The 19,487-nt window shown below is 42.8% G+C and overlaps 3 protein-coding genes across 4 annotated transcripts in view; 2 read left to right on the top strand and 1 right to left on the bottom strand.

The window, feature by feature from the left end:
• Window positions 1-6,151, top strand: part of BEAN1 (brain expressed associated with NEDD4 1) — a 66,429-nt gene extending 60,278 nt beyond the window's left edge. Inside the window, exon 5 of one of the 2 annotated variants that reach the window (XM_075510829.1) lies at window positions 2,469-6,151. In XM_075510829.1, the coding sequence (XP_075366944.1) occupies window positions 2,469-2,817 (349 nt within the window). In that variant the 3' untranslated portion in view covers window positions 2,818-6,151. The remainder of the gene's footprint in view (window positions 1-2,468) is intronic. The other variant, XM_075510828.1, reaches the window with a different exon arrangement.
• Window positions 1-19,487, bottom strand: part of TK2 (thymidine kinase 2) — a 341,867-nt gene that overhangs the window by 304,099 nt on the left and 18,281 nt on the right. The gene's annotated exons all lie outside the window — the stretch shown is intronic.
• On the top strand, window positions 10,616-14,853 carry LOC142414016 (uncharacterized). Its single transcript, XM_075510831.1, has 2 exons — window positions 10,616-11,016; window positions 13,235-14,853. Exons 1-2 carry the CDS (start codon window positions 10,705-10,707, stop codon window positions 14,738-14,740), a joined length of 1,818 nt encoding a protein of 605 aa, XP_075366946.1. The 5' UTR covers window positions 10,616-10,704; the 3' UTR covers window positions 14,741-14,853.

Below are 19,487 nucleotides of genomic sequence, written 5' to 3'. Positions count from 1 at the left end.
CATCACTGTGGGCTTTTCAAAACCAAAACTCTTTTACTATGGTAACAGGACCCAGGAGGTGCTCTTCATTAGCCTGATTAAGTCAGTCAAAATCTGTGGAAAGATTTTAAATAAATTCACTGGGCTTTGGGTCAGCAAAATGTAAATTAAGTAAAGATGCAGCTTATAGTAAGTAATCCTGCAAAGAGTGGCTCTTCCTTTTCTCCCTCTGAGTTCATGAAGAGTTGACAACATCAGGTCCTTGATCTCTGACTAAGGCCTAAGATCTTTTAAAAGAAGAGTATCAGGTATGCTTGAAAGCTTCAGTGGGCTTAGTAGAGGCTGGACTGAAATCTTTTCCACACACTATACAAAAACAATTCAACTTCCTACATGCTGGGACTTGTTTCTGAAGTATCTAGCAGCCCTATTCAGGACCTTCAGAACAGAGTTATGTTTTTAAATACCATTCTTTCTGATGGGGAAATAGAAATTTTCTAGCCTGAATTTAGAACCATTGTCCTCATGAATATAAAAATAAGATAAAAGGGAGATAAAAATAAAAACACCTGTGGATATTCGAGTTATTTAGTAACCTAGTACTAAGATTTCACTTTCTTACCTTTCCCTTCCCCAAAAACCATTTCCACCACCCAGACTAGGAACAATACCATCAAAATTATCAGGAGCGCTCTGAGGGAAAGGTATGAATTAGTGCAGCAGAACCAAGTATTTTTCTAAGGCAGGGCCTCCATGGTTGATTGCAGTAGATTTGAGCTTACTCTAACCAATGCAAGCTGCCCTGCTGCAAGCCACTTATAATCTACAAGTAGGGTTTATTAGCTTGGGTTTAGCCTGGCAGTAATGCAATTACAGGGGGCAGAATGACTGCCTGCAGTCTACTGGGAAGACATATGCTAAATATCCGAAGTTTCAGGAAATATCCTAGATCTTAATAGCTCTGCAGTTAGTGTGGTTGAGGAAATGGGTTCTTAATTTGTCTGGCTCCAGCCAAATTGTTTTTCAGGTTAACTGAGTAGGCGATGGTTTTTTTACAGGAAACATTCCCTCCTTCAGAATTAGATTTAAAATGATCCTGAAACAGTTAAACAAGGCAGCCAGAAACAAAGCAGGTCCAACATTTAAGATCACAATGTTATGACTCACCCTTACTTTTTCCTGTAGCCAGTGAGCCAGGAAAACAGGATCTTCCTTCAGACCACTAGACCTGGGCTGGTTTGATAGCAGAAGCGGAGTGAGCTTTAGTTTGTGGACAAAGAGGTGACACTAGGATAGCCAGACAGTGCACCACCCAGATAACAGACCAGATTCACCAGTTCTGGTTCAGCCCTCCTTGGTGCAATCTCTGCAGAGCCCTTGGACTCAAGAGGGCTGGGCAGTGCCAGCGCAGCACAGTACAAATGCATGGAGCCTGCTTATGTCCACTCTATCCGTTCCCATCCCCTTCCTGCAACACAGAACATGGGAAAACACAAGCACAAAGACACACTGGTCTATCCAGGCTCATTATACACCCCTCATGGGCCTCCCTAGGCTGTACAGTCCAAGCTCCAATCTAAGGTGCCTGTCTGCATTCACGTGGGGACAGCAAGCACTGAGCATGGTAGTGGAGTGAGGAGGTAAGTTTCCCCTGGCTCTAGCTTGGTGGCACAGATGGAACAAAGCCTGGACAGACCTGAGCTGGCTTCTCACGGAAACCCCACAAATCGGTCTGTCTTGCATTCCTCCTTTTCGGGAGGAACGTGACGGCTAGTCTGCCGAGTCTCAGAATGACCAGCATGAGTCTGTCAAGATTATTCATCACAGCTCTGTACCTCAGCAAGAAATCCTGCTGCCCCTGCCAGCACAGATCTGCAAACCAGACAACCCACCACATGTAACTGCTGGCTGAGCACCAGAGACCTGTGTGCCAGGAGGACAGCATTTGATGTGATACTCTACTTTAGACTCCATCTAAAGCTCTCTATACCTTATTTCATAACTAAAATGGCAACACCACTTCCTTTTTCCCCAGCCATTTTCTAACTTAGCTACTTACAAGCAGTTGAGAGCTGGAACGAACCCCTGCTGTGTTGCACTTAGAGCAACTGGTGCAGCGTGCACAGCTTTGTGAGAGCCAGCAATGCTATTCCTCCTGCTCCTGCGTAACCAGCTGTAAGGAGCTGGGCTTATCCCCAGGCACCTCAGCTGCACGGTGCTGCCACAGATGTTCCTTTCATGCAGGAGGATGGGGTCTGAACTTTCACCAAGACCTCTAGGATTATCTTTAGGTATTTGGAGATGTGCTCTTAAGTATTATGCTCTCGAGTGTTATGCTATACCACGGCAGGGTAAGCAAGAATGTGGGCTGAGGAACAAACCACCAGACTATCCTTTTCTCCTCACTTTACCTGCCCCTGTTATGCTGAAAATAATGTACTGTGGCATTTTTCACAGGAATCTAATGAAAAATACTTTTTTTCTTTCAGCTACGATGAATGCGTGGGGCCAGGAGCAACTCAAATATATATTCCCACAGATGATCCCCCCCCATATTCTCTTACGGACCCTTGTCAAAGAAATGAAATATCTATAAACATTAGCCTGGAAGAGGAAGCAGCATCTGGGACTACTGGACAGGCTGCAAATTATGCAGTCAGGCTGCAGGACTTGCAGCAGCCCATTTCATCCATCTCTTTGTCGTCTCTTACTCTGGAGGCTGCTCCCCTGTACGAGACGGTGGTGTGTGAACAGAATATCCCCATCCCCCTTGTTCCAATGGAAGTACTGAAAAATTCTTCCACTGACTATCAGACCCTTCTGAACCAAATCATGTGAATAAAAGTGGCTCTTTCCTTCAGTTCTTCTGAAGAACTCAGACCGACAAAAACATCTAAATGGAAGAATAAAACCTCTGAAAGTTTTACCTATTTTATATCTTTAAACAGGGATGCAATGGGATTTTATTTTTTACAGTAAATTTTGAAAGTTTACCTAAACTTCCCTCTTTGTGCTTCAAAGTGTTCCATGACATCACACAGCATAAAAGAGCAGCAGCGACAAGCAGTGCATCTGACCTTTTTGAAGCATTTCAAAACACATTGAAATCAGCCACTCTTAATGTAGATACATGTTATCCAGTGAAGCCTACTTGTTGATTTTATGATACTTCGCATGTTTTAGAGCAGAAGGAAAAAGAAGAGCATTTTGTTGTTTTTGTAGGTGTCACTAGTACATTTCATTCAGTCTTGGCAACAAAGCATTTTTAAATAATTCTTTGTCTAAATATGTATTTCAGTAGACAGAGACAGAACACTGCCTGGAAAACAGGACTATCGGTACCATATAGGAGCAAAAGAAAAAGGAGAATAATATTTTGATAGTCATATTTTTCCTTTGGAAAGCCTGGCCAGTACCAGGCTTTCCAGACCATTGCAAAGTCTGCTGTAAGTCTTCCTCAAAGGCAACCAGTGGCAAGTGACAGAGAGGTCGCAATGGATCCCCAAACACCAATTGGCTTTACCTATGGAAGCTGTACTACAGCTGTGTGCAGGCCTGGAAGCTGCATGCCCTTCACGGGGACTTGATACAGCCAGGGGAAGGGCAGTGTGTGGAATCCCAGAAGATGCTTCATGCCGATTCCCATGCATGACTGCATTTTCCGGCACTAACTGGTCTCTCTTCAGTAAGGAACCTGTAGTGTTACAAAGGACCTTGACCTCTAGTAATTGCATTAGTGTGATGTAAATAATAGATGCTGGACTTGGCATGCACAGTAACAGAGAACCTCACTTTGTGCAGAAACATCTTTTATTAGGCATGATCCTTTTCACTGAAATTTTGCTACCCACAAATCTAGCCTTTTTTGTAGGCGTGGACTTCTCGCACATTCATATGGTAAATGCATACAAGTTGGAGGTGCACACTAGCAGGAACAGCAGAGGTAAACTGCAGATGTGAGAGTTTAATCTTACATGGTACACAAGCACCCTTTCTCCACGTAAGGACTAAACTACATCTTCAGCCAGTACTAGTTAGCAGAGTTATCAGAGGCTCATCTCCACTAAATCTCTTAGAGGTATTTTCACTGAAAAAAAAAAATTTTTTACACTGATAAAATGGACTTCAGTTTACTACCCCCACTGAAGGATATGTAAAAATGAGTATAGTAAATATATAATTGTGTTTAGAAGGAAGCATCATCCAAATTATTAAAATTGCACTTAGATTTTCTGTAAATACTAAATAATTTTCAACTGTAATCATCATTCAACACTCCAAAGATTGACACAATTATAATTAATACTTAGATGGGAAGTAATTATATGGTTCTTACTGCTGTATAAATTATACCATTACTGAGTCATGTGCACATGATGAGATAAGGTAAGTATGCATTTTTTTGCTAAGTAGATGAGAGTAAGCATGTATTTTGGTAAAATAACAGAATTCTTTTGCAGTTCAACAAGATTTTCTGTATTCTTAGTATACTATACCCAAAACAACAAAAATTCACAATTTTGCATTGCAAAATTGCTGGCAGGCATTGCCAGAACATAGGCTATATTTCACATTTGTATTTTTAACAGACAGAACTATTCCTCTGTATAAAGTACTAGTGTAAACAGTTTTGTGGTATGCAAAGTATCCTGCAATAAGAGAAGCAAAACTCTACACCATCTATTAGGAGCCAGAAATGAAAACCAACATAGAAATGTACCAGTCAGTTTTACTGGCAAGAAAATGAAAAATGAAGGAAAGCATAGAGGTTTATTTGTGCAGGATAGGACATGCTTTCATAGCTGTGTCCTCCTGCAGCTCTTGGAGACCTTCCTAGAACAGGGTAAGGCACTGGGACTGGACCTGCTTACTTCAGGCTGCTATTGTGGAGGTGGAGGGGGAAATCTGATAAACAAATGTAAGAAGGCAAATGTGATTTTTTGTTTGTTTGTTTTCTGAAAATGAGTCTCTCTTTTACCTGTCACATGGCAAACCTGAAGGTTCTTCTGAAGACAAGCACAGAGGGCTTTTCACATCTGGCAGGCAAGCCTCTAGTCTGTTACAGATGCTTACAGTTTCTGTGCATTTTGGGAAATCCTTTCAACCTGCTTGGCTTTTAACCTGACAGGGATTTCATTACTTTCCACTAACTTTTTATCTGTGGTTTACAAAATAAACTAATTTTAAGTAGGCCTCTGATGACAATGGGAGATTTGTATTTTACCTCATGATAGAAATGCATTACTAAGATTATAGAAAACTAATCAAAGTCTTTCTTCATTTGATAAGTTATGCATCCTTAGCATTGCTATCTGGATTGTATGTAGCAGCATTACTTACAAATAGCTGTCTACTCCCTCTTGTGGTATACCGCTTTATAAAGTCAAGTCATCTAGTTATCACGCTACACAGAGTTCACAATGAGGGACTCGTCCATCAAAATAATCCCAGCTTCTTTGTCACATGGATATGGAAGCCAACCAAAACATACACTTCCATACTGTAGCATTTTTCTAAGCTACCACTAAATAGGTTATGTCATTCATTATAAACAAATATCTTTAAAAAACAAACAGTGAATTAAAAGTAGAGTATGCTACCTTCAGCAATACCATACCACAATCACTTGCAAGAGTGGCTTAGAATTTTCTGCTCTTGTTAATCTTTTTAACTAGGTGATATCCAACAAAGTTGCGGGGAAAAAGCTTATAAATCCAACCCATATACCTCTGCAAACAGACAATACTAGAAAGAGAAGTTTATAACTCTAAAGCTGCTCTAACAGCTTCCACTGCTACTACTGGAACAGTTTTGAGATTTCTTGTAATGATGCAATAAGAACGTGTTTTCATTTCTTGGAGAATATTTAAGATCCCAGATAAATCTCAGCAAAGTTGACAGAGTGTCTCCTGATGCTCCTCTTAAGAAATTCATATCCTCCTATCAGATTTTATCCTAAACTCTCGCATAATTTTAATGCCAGTCCCAAAACAGGCTTAACACAGGCCTTTCATTTATTACATGATTAATATCAGAAAGAAACTGTTTGGACATGCTGTTTCTTGCTATGTGATAACAATACTGTATTTCTGTAGTCATCTCTTTTGCTTCAATTTTTAGTACACTGATCTTTACACAAATCTTTTAGTAAAGAACATACATGTATTCGATATAGTTTCTGTGCTTTTTATTGCGTCGGTATCACTTTGGTACTACCCACAGCCTTTAGCCTCCTGTTAATCAGGCAACTAAGCAACTATTGACTAAGCAACATCATGCTTCAGCCACTTACATTTGGATTTTACATTTGTCAGAGATCACAGGAATAAGCAGCCATCAGAGCAGTCAGGTCTCTCCTGCACAGGGGGACGAGTCAGTGTGTGCCCACAGCCAGGATCAGTGCAGCTCAGCAAGAGCAGGAAGGGGAGAGTCTGCAATACTGCTGTAGTGAAAATTGTTACCCTTGAAATACTCTCAGGCATTTCAAGAAGCATCAGAAACCCTCACAACACATTCATCAGTACCTCTGAAAATTACTAAGGTCAGGAGACTGGAAAATGGCAACATACCGCCAAGGCAAAAGAGGGAAAGCCAGGAAATAACAGGCCAATCTTCCCAGAAACATTAAAACAGATAATTTCTTAGCACAGCAAGATGAGTAACAGCGTATTTCCTGAATGGAAACCACATCAAACTGATCTACCTGGTCATGGTACAGTCTGACAAATCATTCCCCTCCTTCAACTAGAGAAATACACTCCACGTAAAATTATAACCACAGACTTCTGTAAATTAAAATAATAATCATCATGCAAGAGAGTATTTATCAATTGCTCTGTGTTAGTTTGAAAGGATGTGTCAGGTGGGATCACCTATGTCCTAATGAAAATACTGAGTGTTGCTGGATTTCAGAGCTTTGAGAGAGAGAATGGACCTATTAAAATCAGCAAGTTACATTAAACTAGGAGAGGCAGGAGTATGTAGGAGAGCAGGACTGGAATTTGAAGAGACAGAGAAACAGCCTGGAAAGAACAAGATGCAATTCAGTGAACACAAATACAATTCCTGCACTTGAGAAATGTAGACTCAAATTCACAAACGCACAACACAAGAGTGGCCTGTTAGATTGTAGGAGAATGTCTGAGAATTGGACTGAGACAAATATGGGCTAACTATGAGCCAGTAATGTCATACTACTAGGAAAAAAGAAGAAAAACCAACAACAACACCCTGGGAATATAAACAGTGCTATTATTCTAAAAACATTCAAAATAGCTCTCAACTCACTACTGCTGTGTTAGGAAACTGAGTCCAGGCTGAGGCTCTACAAGTCAAGGAGGCTGACAAACCTGACTGCCTAGAGAAAAGGAACAAGAAAGTTAAGAGGTCTGGTTATTATTTTTCTTGGTTTTGCATGACAGAGAATAGAAGCTGTTCTCCATTGCTATGTAGAAATGAGATATTAGAATTGAGGGGAAATGGAGAATTAGCATTTTATAAATTGTAGAGAAAGAAAGATTCCACATGTTACCAGGAATGGAAAGGCCAAGTTTCAGTCCTCTCCTTCTAGTAGAGCTTTCCATGTCCTCTCTTTATCATTGTCTGACAGTGTCTGATGCTGCTTCACGGCCTGGGAACTGGCAGTTGCATTTTTGTCACTTAATAATAGCAGCTTTCCAAACCCTAGATGTTCTGCCAATACCCTCTGGGAAAAGAGGATTCTCTTAGCCCAGACCACATTAGTGACACTGAGAACTACATGATTTCCAACACCATACTGTTGTCACAGCAAAAAGCTTTCAGTGAAAATACACATCACCACAATTATATCCAAGCACCGCCAGCTCTAACTCCATTGAATTGATGTGCTACATGTTAAGTGGGAATTCTAGATAGATCAGAAACTAAATCCATGTTTTCTGAATCCCCAACAGCATCTCAGGCACTAAAACTTCTTCTCAGCTAGCAAAGTTCATATTCATTTCCCTTTTCCTCAGCTCACAGTAATGTATGCTTGCACACTGGCTACTGAACTCATAAGCATACGATAAATTCACAGCTTGGATTTCAGACGGGTCCATATGCGTATATACTCTCACTTCCATTAAGGCAAGAAAAAGTAACAAGCAAAATAGCTTCCATGTCCAGCAGACTAAGTTACAGTTCCATGTCCAGGAAACAAAGTTAAAGCTTTAAGGAACCTAGAAGTATCCATGGTGGTCCATTCATGTTTTGGGTCCAATGCCTTGATTCTCTTCTTTGTTCTCCTGCATTTCCTATCAATACTGTTTCAATAACGCTCCTCTGCCTAAATCAACCCAACTGCAATGGAAAAAAAGAGTCAGGTATATAGTCTGATGCAATTCACCAGGTATTGACGTTGTGTCTTTTGAACTCCAGGGAAATAGCAACAGTTTGCATGCACAGCTGGAAGTGGCCATTCCTTTCTACTGAATTCCTCTTCTCTCCTAGGACTAATGACCAGGCTTTTGCCTTGCTGTAGTCTTTAAAAAAAAAAAAAAATCTTTTTGATAGATTCTGTCTTCTGTTACACTCCAAATGAACCTAATACATTCACAATGGAGAGACTTTTTTTTAATTTAAATTCAAATGACAATGAAACAGTGAAAGAACCCTGTAAAAATTAAGATTATTTTGTCACAGCTTTGCTCGTAGCAGGATTTTATATTTCTGCAAGAGACTGAAATCAGTAATAAACAAAATTAATACACCCAGAAAAGAGCAAAACTTTTTTGCAAAACATTTCAAAATCTCATTGAAGAAGGAGGAGCAAGATGGGAGACCTCATAGCTCAGGGACCTGCAACTGGACTTTTGGGCACCTGGGTCACGGGCGAGTACTCTGCCCTGTTGGCAGTGATGGGATTGGTACCACACACACACCAGGGAAGTGATTAAGCTTCCCATTTAGAGAACAAGCTTTTAAAGTATTAAGACCTTCAAAACACAAAACACAAATCCCATCCTTAGAGGCCGTACTAGGAAACTAATTCAGAGAATAAGAACGCAGTGATAGATGAGACAACTCAGTATTTAGTATATTATGCAAATAAGGTTTACTGAAAAGTGAAACATTCAAAAGAACCAGCAACAAAGCAAGATTCCCTGTATCATTCTACTAAAACACACCAGGCTTTAAATAAATGCAGCTGTTCTATATGTTAATGAGAACTGCAAAGGTTAAAGAATCCAATCCCCCACCCCGTGGGAGTGGGTGTGCAGAACATGAAATCCAACCCTCTCATTTGGGTCAATAAAGTTTTGCATATGGCGAGAAGCGAGCTGAGCCGCCTGCAGGCACCCTACTAAGAGCACGGCCAAGCTTGTCTGTGTATGCATGCACATATGGCAGGGGAGGAAACTCAGACATTGCAGCAGATGGCCAGATGGCCTCATTTTAACATGTGGTGGTAGTATGGGGATTTGTCCCCCCTTCCCTCTTGGCTAGATCAGCAATTTTTATACAGCAATTATCCATACACAAATTCTACAAAACTATTTCCTAATGACATTTCACTTAGAATGACGATCAAAAGCATATGTTTTTGGAAAGCCCTCTTACCTGGAAAGTCAGAGACAAAACCACTTGCAACACCACACAGCCACTTTCCACAAGAAAGAAACAGGCCTGTGGTCAAGCAAGCCTGAGATTTGCCTTAATCAGGAGAAGCCATACATTCCCAGCAGTTAACAGTGAGACAAATACTCATTTTAAAATCTATCATGTAATGAAGACAATCTATAATAAGATGAGCCATTAAAAAAACATCAAGTCGAATTCACACTTGCAGCAAGTCAAGTCAGTGGAGATACCGCTGAAGATGCCAGCCCTGCAGGTCTACAACAAAAAATAAGGTCATGGGAGGCCGATGCCAACACTAATTTGTGAAATCACACAGGTGCACAGCATTGTAGCAGCCATAGGAAGTGACTCTGAATTTCAGATTCCAAAAATCAAGATTAACAAAATCATCTGGATCAAAGTCAGGTTTGTTTTCCAGCTGCTGGACCTGACCTCCATTTCAAACCCATCCCAGAAAACTTTTCAGCCACCATACCAGAAGACACAAGTCTCTTTCAGCTGATCGTTACCCAAACCTAGTCCAGGAATTCAGAGGCAACATACAACAAAAAGAGTAACAAAACAGGCACAAGGAACACGCTATGTTCCAGGTGATCTCACTTCACCCCACAGCACGATTACCATTTGGGTAGCTTCCACCCTCACGCCAGCCCTTGAGCACAGGGCCTCACCTGCCCAGGCTCATGCCCACAGTGGACACCTCCCTCCGGGGGGCTCGTGGCCGGCCGGGAGAGCAGCCGGGGCCACGGCAGAGGAAAGAGGCAGGAGAGGGCTCGAGGAGGTCGGTAACACGGCGCTGCCGGAGCCGCGGAGCGGGAAACGACAGATCCCACCTCAGCGCGGGGGCAGGGGCGGTGACAGGACCACCCTCGCGCGACGCCGCCACGCGCCCGTATTGAGGCGACGACGCCCGCGCGCAGCACAGCACCGCACCCCGCCCCCCCACCCTCCTGCCTTTCGCTTTCAGTTCGCCGGGGCGCCCGCCCCCCGCCCTGACTGACACGGCGAGACACCACTGACCGCCCGGCGCGCAGGCGGAGTGGCCAATGGCGGGCCGAGCGCCGCCGCGGCCGAGTCGGGGCAGCGCCTGCGGGCGGGCGGCCCGGCCGGTCTGGCGCCGCCATGAAGGAGCCGGCGGCGGCGGCCGAGGAGGAGGTGTTGCGGGACTACCTGGCCTACTACGCGGCCCGAGGGGCGGAGGGGGAGCTGGCGGTGTGCGACGAGGCCTCCCTCAAGACGAGGGCGCGACGGCTGCTGGGTCCGCGGCGGCGCGGCGTCCTGGACGTGTGCAGCGTGGCGGAGCGGTGCCGGCGGGCCCGCGGCGAACGGGGCGACAGCGTCCTCCGCGGCCTGCTCAAGGCGCTGGAGGTGCTGGAGCTGCTCTGCGTCAACTTGCTCCTCTCCCCATGGCGGAAGGAGATCAGGTCGCTGAAGGTAGGGAAGCGCCGCCGAGCTCGGGCAGGGGGTGCAGCCAGCCCCGGGGAGGGCTTGTCCGGCCTCGGGGCCTGGCAGCCGCGGGGTTCCGAGGCCTCTTCCCCTCGCCTGTGGCGTGGGAGGCACGGCAGCGGCGTCCGCGCCCCGGGGAGTTACGGGCAGCGTTTAGGAGCCCATTATGAACGGGCTAGGGATGCCCTGAGCAGTGCGAGGGTGCTGCGAGGTGTTCGTTGGCCTTTGCAGGCCTTGTCCTCGCCAAGGTCGGGCCTTCCCAGGAGTGCTGAGCAGTTCAGGGGTTTGGAAACGGAGACCTTCGCCTATTGTGAGACAGTAGAGAAGTAAAAAGGTACAATGAAAGGCTTAGACTCTCATTACTCTGAGTTTTAACCTTCATTTGCCTATAAGGAGGTTTTTAGCATTAGTTACCACTTTTGCTAACAGTTTGATGCCAAAGGACAGGTGGGCCAGTGATTTTACCACCTATCCTAGCTCTGTTGACTGCAGCTAGTAAAGTGGGTGGGAAACTCCCCTTCGAAAGAGGAAATGCTGTTGCTTTTTGCAGCAAGGTGGTCAAGGTTACCCTGCATCCCTAGCACACTGAACAGATCTCATTGCCCAGAAGAGACAGTAATCTTCAACACATGCAAAATCTACTTGTATTTAAACAAAATCCCTGAACACGCAAAATGCAAACTTATTTCCCTTCCTACAGCAACAGGTACTGGTAAGGCAAAGCCGTTTCTTTCCTTCTTCCTGCCCTTAGGTCTCATCTGCAGATTCTCAAACAGCAGTAGATTCCTATTCTCCTCATTCATCTCCCTAAAACAGGGCAAAGTATAAGATACTTAGGACTACAGTTAGCAGGCTCAGCTTTTCATAACACAAGAATCCTAGGCTTCATAAAAATCATGTTTTGAAGACCACTGTGGGTAATCCAAAGCGCAAGACAGCCTGCTGAAGGCCTGAAATAATTCTACTGCAAGGCATAAGTTGGAGAACAACCAGTATCTTGTGTATATACAGGTTTGATAAAAAGTTACTGGTCGTATGCAGAATACTACTTCACATATTTCCTGCCTCTCACCCACTCTGATGTGACCCCCCACAGTGCCTGCTCCTTACCTTGCCTCTAGAAGGAACAGAAGATGGGGAGCGAAAGGCACTGTTGACAACTTTATCTGAGAATGGACTCAGGCTCAGTGCTACATTGTACTGTGGCCTTTTAGGTTAATGGCCTTTTGGGGGGGGAGGGGTCAGTTTTGTTCTCCCCCAAGCTTGTGCTTGTGAGACCAATGCTTAGGTCTCAGCCTTAGGAAGTAGGCAAGTCAGTCTCGAGCTGGGCAGCCTGAAAATAAAGGTACCCTGATTCTGGAAGTCTTGACTTTGCATTCCTACCTCCATTCTGTTCTGACTTGCCTGGAGTCGGTCATGCTTAGGTCAACATAGTCTCTCTTATCATAGCGTTTCAGACAAAACCAAAAACCGCTTCCAGTTTACAAACTAGGCCTCATGCCTGGGGTAGCTCCAAAACCGAGCAAATGTTGAACAATTTTTTTTTAAGGTCTTACACAGCAGGAGCATTTTATTCAAGTCACATTTTGCAGACAGCTTGTGCAAAGAGAGCATGTTGGCAATATTTCTGCTAGAATAGTCTTCCTTCAAAAAGGTGCTTTCAAAGACATGGCAACTTAATTCGGGGGTAGTAAAGTTACAGCAGGAGTCTGAACCACGGCAAAAGAAAATGTTACAGTCCTGTCACCAGTTAAGAAATACAATTAACTGAGTGCATCGTGTCTGTTTCTTTAGGAAAAGATTAGACCTCAGTGATTTATTCTATGAATCTTTGTTTGTCTAAAAATCTTCCATTCTTCAGTAGAGCACATAAGACTTAGTTCTGAGTTTCTCTAGTTTGACTAAAACACTTTTCTTACTCTCTCCCTTTTTGAATATTGATGCTCTTATCCAGTATATCAGCAGGTTTAAACTGGCATAACTTAACTGAAATTAATGTGCTATAGAAAAGCTATAATGCTCAAGAGGCTGACAAAATAATGCTGATAGAAAAGTCTCTCTCACTTCAATTCAAAATTCAGACTTTTAGGAACATGGGTTTGATTTAAGTAATTTTTGAAGTACTTTTGATTTTTAGGAAGCCTTTCACACTTCTTTCCACCCCACCCCCCAGTGTTCATCTGTTTTTCAATGCATTCTGTTTCAGACATTCACCGGTAATTTTGTCTACTATATTCAATCTGTGCTCCCAGATGACATTGTAAAAACAGTACTGGAGAAAATAGGTTACATTGCAACAACAGCAACAGAGTTTTCACTTGTCAAAAAGAGAAACAATGAAGAAACAAAGCAGACTGCATTTGAAATATTCCTGGCAAGAATTGAGTGTGAAACCATCCTCGAAATGACAAATGAAGAAAAACATGGCAATTTGGAGAAGACGCTACAGAAGAGAACACAAATGCACCGGCATCATGGAGATAAGGACAAAGAAGATCAGATACCCCAGAGAGAAGACACTGAAAATCTAGAAAATAAAGAAAACAGTGAAGCATCTTTGTGCCTTGCTACTCAACAGAAGTCTTCAACTAATAGCGATATATCCTTTGAAGCTGCTAGGAATCTGAAGATCAAAGATGACATGCCTCAGTTAGCAGTTACTCAATCCACTAACAGACTTCAGGAACACCAAAGGCAAGTCATTAACACTGTACATTTTCCGGGCAAATGCTCAGACAGCGAGGACTTCTTGATCAAATATAGTGACATTGTCATAAGACAAACACCTATTTTCCCTGAGAATCTATCTCCAAAAGCTTTTGAAAAAAAGCCAAGAGCCAGTCTAAGTGAAGAATGTGTTTTGGCAGTCACTGCAGAGTCAACTGCAAATGAGATCAGGCCTGTGCCACTCTCACCAGGAGCAAGCGGTCCGCCAGCCTTTGCAATATTTGCTGACAGCTCTTGTGACAGCAAAAACACTTTGGAGTACAAAGCTCAAGAAGTCCCCGAAGAATCAATTGAAGCAGAAATTAATGATGCCATAAATTGCATAGACCCAGACCCTGCAGATGAACCCAATGAGCTGAAGTCTCTGCCGTACAAGGACATTGCATCTGTCCAAAACTGCAGTGTCCCTAGGGAAGAGGAAGTTTGTGAGCTGTCTTTAACCTTCACAAAGCTACAGATCAAGGACACTCAGGAAGACCTTATGTATCCAGTAGAGGAAACTGGCCAACCTGAGTCAGTATCATATGCAAGTACAAGTGACAGGCATGTAAGAGAATTCAGTCACTCCAAAATAAAACATACATATCTGACTAATACTCAGATGCAGAACAGAGCAGCCGCACATACTGAGCCATCTTCAGATCTATGCTGTACTCCTGGGAACGTGGAGGATTCCACTATTGGTTCTGATAGCAAGAGACTATTAATGGATACTGCTAATGCACATACAGCTTCTGAGTGCTTCAGACACATTAGAGAGCCCCCTAACCTCACCTACATTCCACCACAAAGTATTGATGTTCGGTCTTCACACATAAGAAGGACCAGCACACAGGGCAGAAGGAACCTCTTGCAGCCTGAACATGACTCTCCCGAATCCAGTGAAGTAAAGCTGGAGAACTATAATTCAAAAGTAAATGAAATCCAGGAGCCTTATGTCATTATTGACAAAACCGACCAAGGAATGTTATGCCATCACACTTGACTTTACCAGTGCTGTATTTGTAATCTGCCTGGGTTTTTTCCTTTCACTTGTGGCCTTGATCATCTTTTCAAGGAGATGATTAGCTTTGTCAAAACAGTTAAAAAAAACCCAAACAAACAAAAAAAAACCACACACAAAAAAAAATCAAAACCACCACCGCTTTTGGACAGTAAAAAAGGGTAGTAGTTGAGCAAATTCTTAATGGCCCCTTCTCATCTGGAACCTTTGGCACTGAAACCTGTATGGTCACCTTCTAAAGCGCAGGCAACTTCCATAAATTTAAATCAATTTAATCCATTAGCCAGATTCTTTCTGGCCGTACTTAATACCAGACAGGTTTCTTCAGTTAAGCATACTTCTGCTTCCCCCCACCCCCACCCCCCCTTTTTTTTTTTTGCTTTACAGACCTATTCCTGGAGTATTTGAGTATAGCATGCTGTACGATGACAGAAACAGGTAAAGGTTTCTAATGTTTCTGAACTGGAAGATCCAACTTACAGCTTTACAAATGCTATACTGGAGTGTACTTGTGTTAACTCATTACATTCCCATGAAGCTGTGCTCTGAGCTAATCTTGCTCCTGTTCTCAGTTGAAAATAAGTTTTGAAAGTTTGATAACATTCCTTTAGGTTTAAAGGACACAGCCCTGTGAACACTTCTGGTTTTATTTTTGCATTAGGAGTAACAGTTTAGATCTTTTAGAGGCAATAACCTGTATTACAGGTTTATACCTGTCTCTACTTGTTACCAGAATTTTCTGTGGCTACCACCACAAATTTCAAGAGAAGCACTGAGCATCGTAATCGTTCACTGCTACCAGAAGAGGGAGATCCAGCTACTGCTGCCTTTTCCCTTGCCCCTGTTCCTGCCACTTAACTCTGCACCAGCTCTGGAGTTCACTGGACTTTTCTGTAAGTCAGTTCATCTCACTAAAATGAAGGGAAAACAGTGCCATTCTCTGTCATTTTAGTGGCAGGAAAAAAATCAGATCAGAGAAGGGTCCCAGTGAGCATTAGACCAAGGATAAGGGATATCCTGTAGGTGGAATGCTGTGTGAAAAGCATTGTGCTGAGAAGGAAAGAGAGCAGTATTGTTAGATCAGATCAGCTGTAAGCTGGAGTCCCAGCATTGAGAACCTCTGTCATACACAACATTTAATTAAATTTAGAAAAGCACAGTCACTGCTACTGTATTTCAGCACAATCTTTAATGCTTCTTTATACACTTGTTACCTAGAAAGACAGTTTACTTCAATGCTGCTTCAAGTAACTTTTCCAGTAGCACTTTAATGCTAAGAATGTTTTGTTGTTCATGTATAGTTAAAATATTAGCTGAAATTAATTTAGTATATTGTTTATAATTGACTTTCATCCCCCAGAAATTCAAGGAGGAGCACATGGATTACACTAGAAAAACCTCAGGAGCTAAAATGTAAAGATCTGCTTTTTGAACAACTAATTGTTGACATTCCAGCAGTGTAGGAGGATTAAAACTCTGACCAAGCTAACATCAAGTGACAGGACTGCCTTCAGTTGTGGGTGAGGTTGGGAGAAACAGATATTATGAACATGCACACACAAATTAATACTTCTGTACTGGGTCGGGCTAGGATTGAGATAGCTTTCTTAATAGCAGCCCCTGGGGTGGTGTGTTTGGGATTTGTGGCTAAAATTGTTGATAATACACCAGTGTTTTGGCTATTGCTGACCAGTGCTTACACAGTACCACAGCTTTCTCTTTTTCTAACTATACCTCCCACCCCTCAGTGAGTAACTGGGAGAGGACACAGCTGGGACAGCTGACCTGAACTGGCCAAAGGGATATACCACAACATCATGCTTGGCAATAAACTAGGATAGCAGAAGAAGGTGGTGGGTTTTTTTCTACCAAGGTGGCCATTGCTTAGAGAGTGGCTGGGCATCGGTCAGCTTGTGGGAAGTGGCAAGTTACTGCCATTGCATCACTTGTTTTTCTCCTCCTCTTTTCTTCACTTATTAAACCTCTATCTGAACCCAAAAGCTCTCTTGATTTTGCTCTTCCTATTCTCCCCTGTCCTGCTGGAGGGAGCAAAGGGGGGAGCAAACAGCTGTGTAAGCACTTAGCTGCTGGCTGGGTCAACCCACAACAATCTCCTTGCTCTTCTTTACAGTACCTATCTCTTCTTCCTAACCATTTTGGTTTTTATAAGCTATATTTTCCCCCTGTGGGGGTTATTAAAATTATGTGTTTTAAATCTTGTATTGTGTCAATTATTCAGGAATTCTAATTTAAAACTACAAAAACCCCTTCTCATCACAAATGAAGATGTCTCCTCAGTATTTAGATGACCACCAGTACTACAGGATTCATATACCTAACATCCCATTTTTGTCTTTACTGTAGCTGCATGAGGAAAATTTATCAGCAACTTACACATGAAAAACCAATACAAAAGGAAACTAAAGACTACCACTCGAAAAGACACCATCTTGGGCATCTAACTCCACTAATGCCATACTGCTGGCCTTGATTAAACTTGTTCAGTTAACATCTACTGTGAGAAACACTCATGTCTTTATTAAACTTCCCTCATGGGCCTGTGCACAGTTGCGTCTGTCTTCATGGTATCTGGCATACAGGAGACATAGATCTTCACTTTGCCCCTGTTTGAGCAGAGTTTTGGACCAGCATCTTCCCTGTCCAGGAGCTTATGAACAACCTCACATGGGGAAAACAAAATATACAGAGGGTCTTTCAGAAGAGAGGAAGCATAGCCCTAACTTGCTAACAGTGCACCACAGTCCACAGCTCCACCAAGTCACAGGAACACCAGTGGAGATAGTAATGATGAACAATGCCAACCAAACAGTTAAACTGCACAAAATTTATTAAATAGAAAATGGCCATGTTCTGAGAATCTACTTTTTGTTAATGTTTGAGTACCTGGACTGAGGAATAATCTCCTCTTTATGGCAGATTGGCCAGGAGTGGTAAGTGTTCTGTGTGCTTTTGTAGGGAGAGCTACTATGCACTTACGGTCTTCTGGATATTTTCATCCGAGTTTCTTATTGCTGCAAGAACACCTTTAACTTCTCTTCCTGTACAAATGGTAGGGTTTTGAGGTCTTGTACTAGAAACTACTTTTGTATTTGCAAGTTTCTGGGGTCTCGAGAGACAACTGCTTTACAGTTAAAGATGCTTGTGAAGAGACAGGATTTGAAAACCAGCTGAAATAAAAAGTAAGTCCTCTTTAATAGGCCTTAGGCAGCAGTCCTTTGTGCAACTGCTTCCACATGAGTAAGGTAGAACTGGCTTTAAAAATCTAGTTGTAAATACAGCCGGACGTGAGAAGAGGGACAGACAAAAGGGACCATAAGATTTCTGATCCCATCTGCCAGTGCCCTCCTGTCCCAGTTGGTAGTAACCACTGCACATCTTCTTGGCTAATTAACTTAAATAAGAGCCACCACTCAAGCAGCACTGCTAGTCAGCAAGAGGGCTGCCTGGGACCCTTTCTAAAGGCAGATGATCTGTTTGTAAAATGTGTGCCTATCCTCTGGTGAGCTGTCAACTTTAATTGTGCTACAGCTGGTCCTGATTTGTCTATGAATTGAACGGGGATTTACTGACTGATTGGATTGTCTTTCCATCATAGAGACACAAGGCCAATTCTGTTCCCAAATTTATATGCTACACACAACTACTTTGAATGGCTCAGCTCTCCCAAGGCTTGGATTAGAGAAATTCTCTTTTGATCAGTGCAGACACAGAGCTCAGGCAGCAGACCTGGTAGCTGGGTGATACTCACTTGCACAACTTCTCCCCACTGGGTCTCTTATAATAGTCATTTTCTCCCCCCTTAACATTTGTATCACAAATACACCCTTGCCCTGTCTGGAGCTAAGGTGCTCAAGAAGCATAGCCTGGGTTTAGAACAAACTTTGTTGGTTTTAAAGCCAAGAATGAAAACCAAATTTCAATGATATGACAAAAACAAATTAAACCCAAACCCCAAAACCCACACAACTGGAAAGCATGCAGACACTAAATGAATTAAGAAACTACAATTTGCTTCAGAATTATAAATCACCATCTTAAAAAACAATTCCCCACAACACAGACAAAGCATACCTGAGAGGGACTGGCAAGGGCTTGCAAAGCACTGATGAAGATACATCTCTACTGTTCAGTCATCTCACCACAAAAAGACAATTTCTGAAACACTGCTTTATCATTTACCTTACTTGTACCTAAACGCTGGGAGAATAACCACCAGTAACCCACCACCACAGTTAAAGGTCCCACCCATCGGAAATTAATTGGCACAGCTAAGTGAGATAACCAATTAAATCCCATAGGGTTCCTTTTCACAGCATTGAATAGTAAAAAAACTCCTGAAATTAGGATTGGGTTGGGATATAGTGACATCTGCAGAGCAGCATACTCACAGTGGAAGTCCTAACAGCTCAATACTTTTTTGGGGGGATGCAAGGGAGGACTATCACTTAGCAGGTAGAAGGCCCTAGGGTGGAGCAAAGGATTCAACTCAAAGCCTTCTGGCATAAAAAGTAAAATCAAGTAGTATGCATGCAATACACAGGTAACAAACAGAGCTCCTCTATTCTGTCAGTCTCCTTATGGAACTTCCGTATGTGTTCAGAGATCACTCTTGTAGGTGTATGTTTACAGAACACTCAGCAAAATGGTGCCCTGATCCTCATACAGCACAAGTAATTATCACATGCCAGCCTCTTAAAAAAATGTTAAA

Source organism: Mycteria americana, chromosome 8 (genome assembly GCF_035582795.1).
Source record: "Mycteria americana isolate JAX WOST 10 ecotype Jacksonville Zoo and Gardens chromosome 8, USCA_MyAme_1.0, whole genome shotgun sequence".
Lineage (NCBI taxonomy): Eukaryota > Metazoa > Chordata > Aves > Ciconiiformes > Ciconiidae > Mycteria > Mycteria americana.
This window is presented reverse-complemented; position numbering and strand designations above follow the sequence as displayed.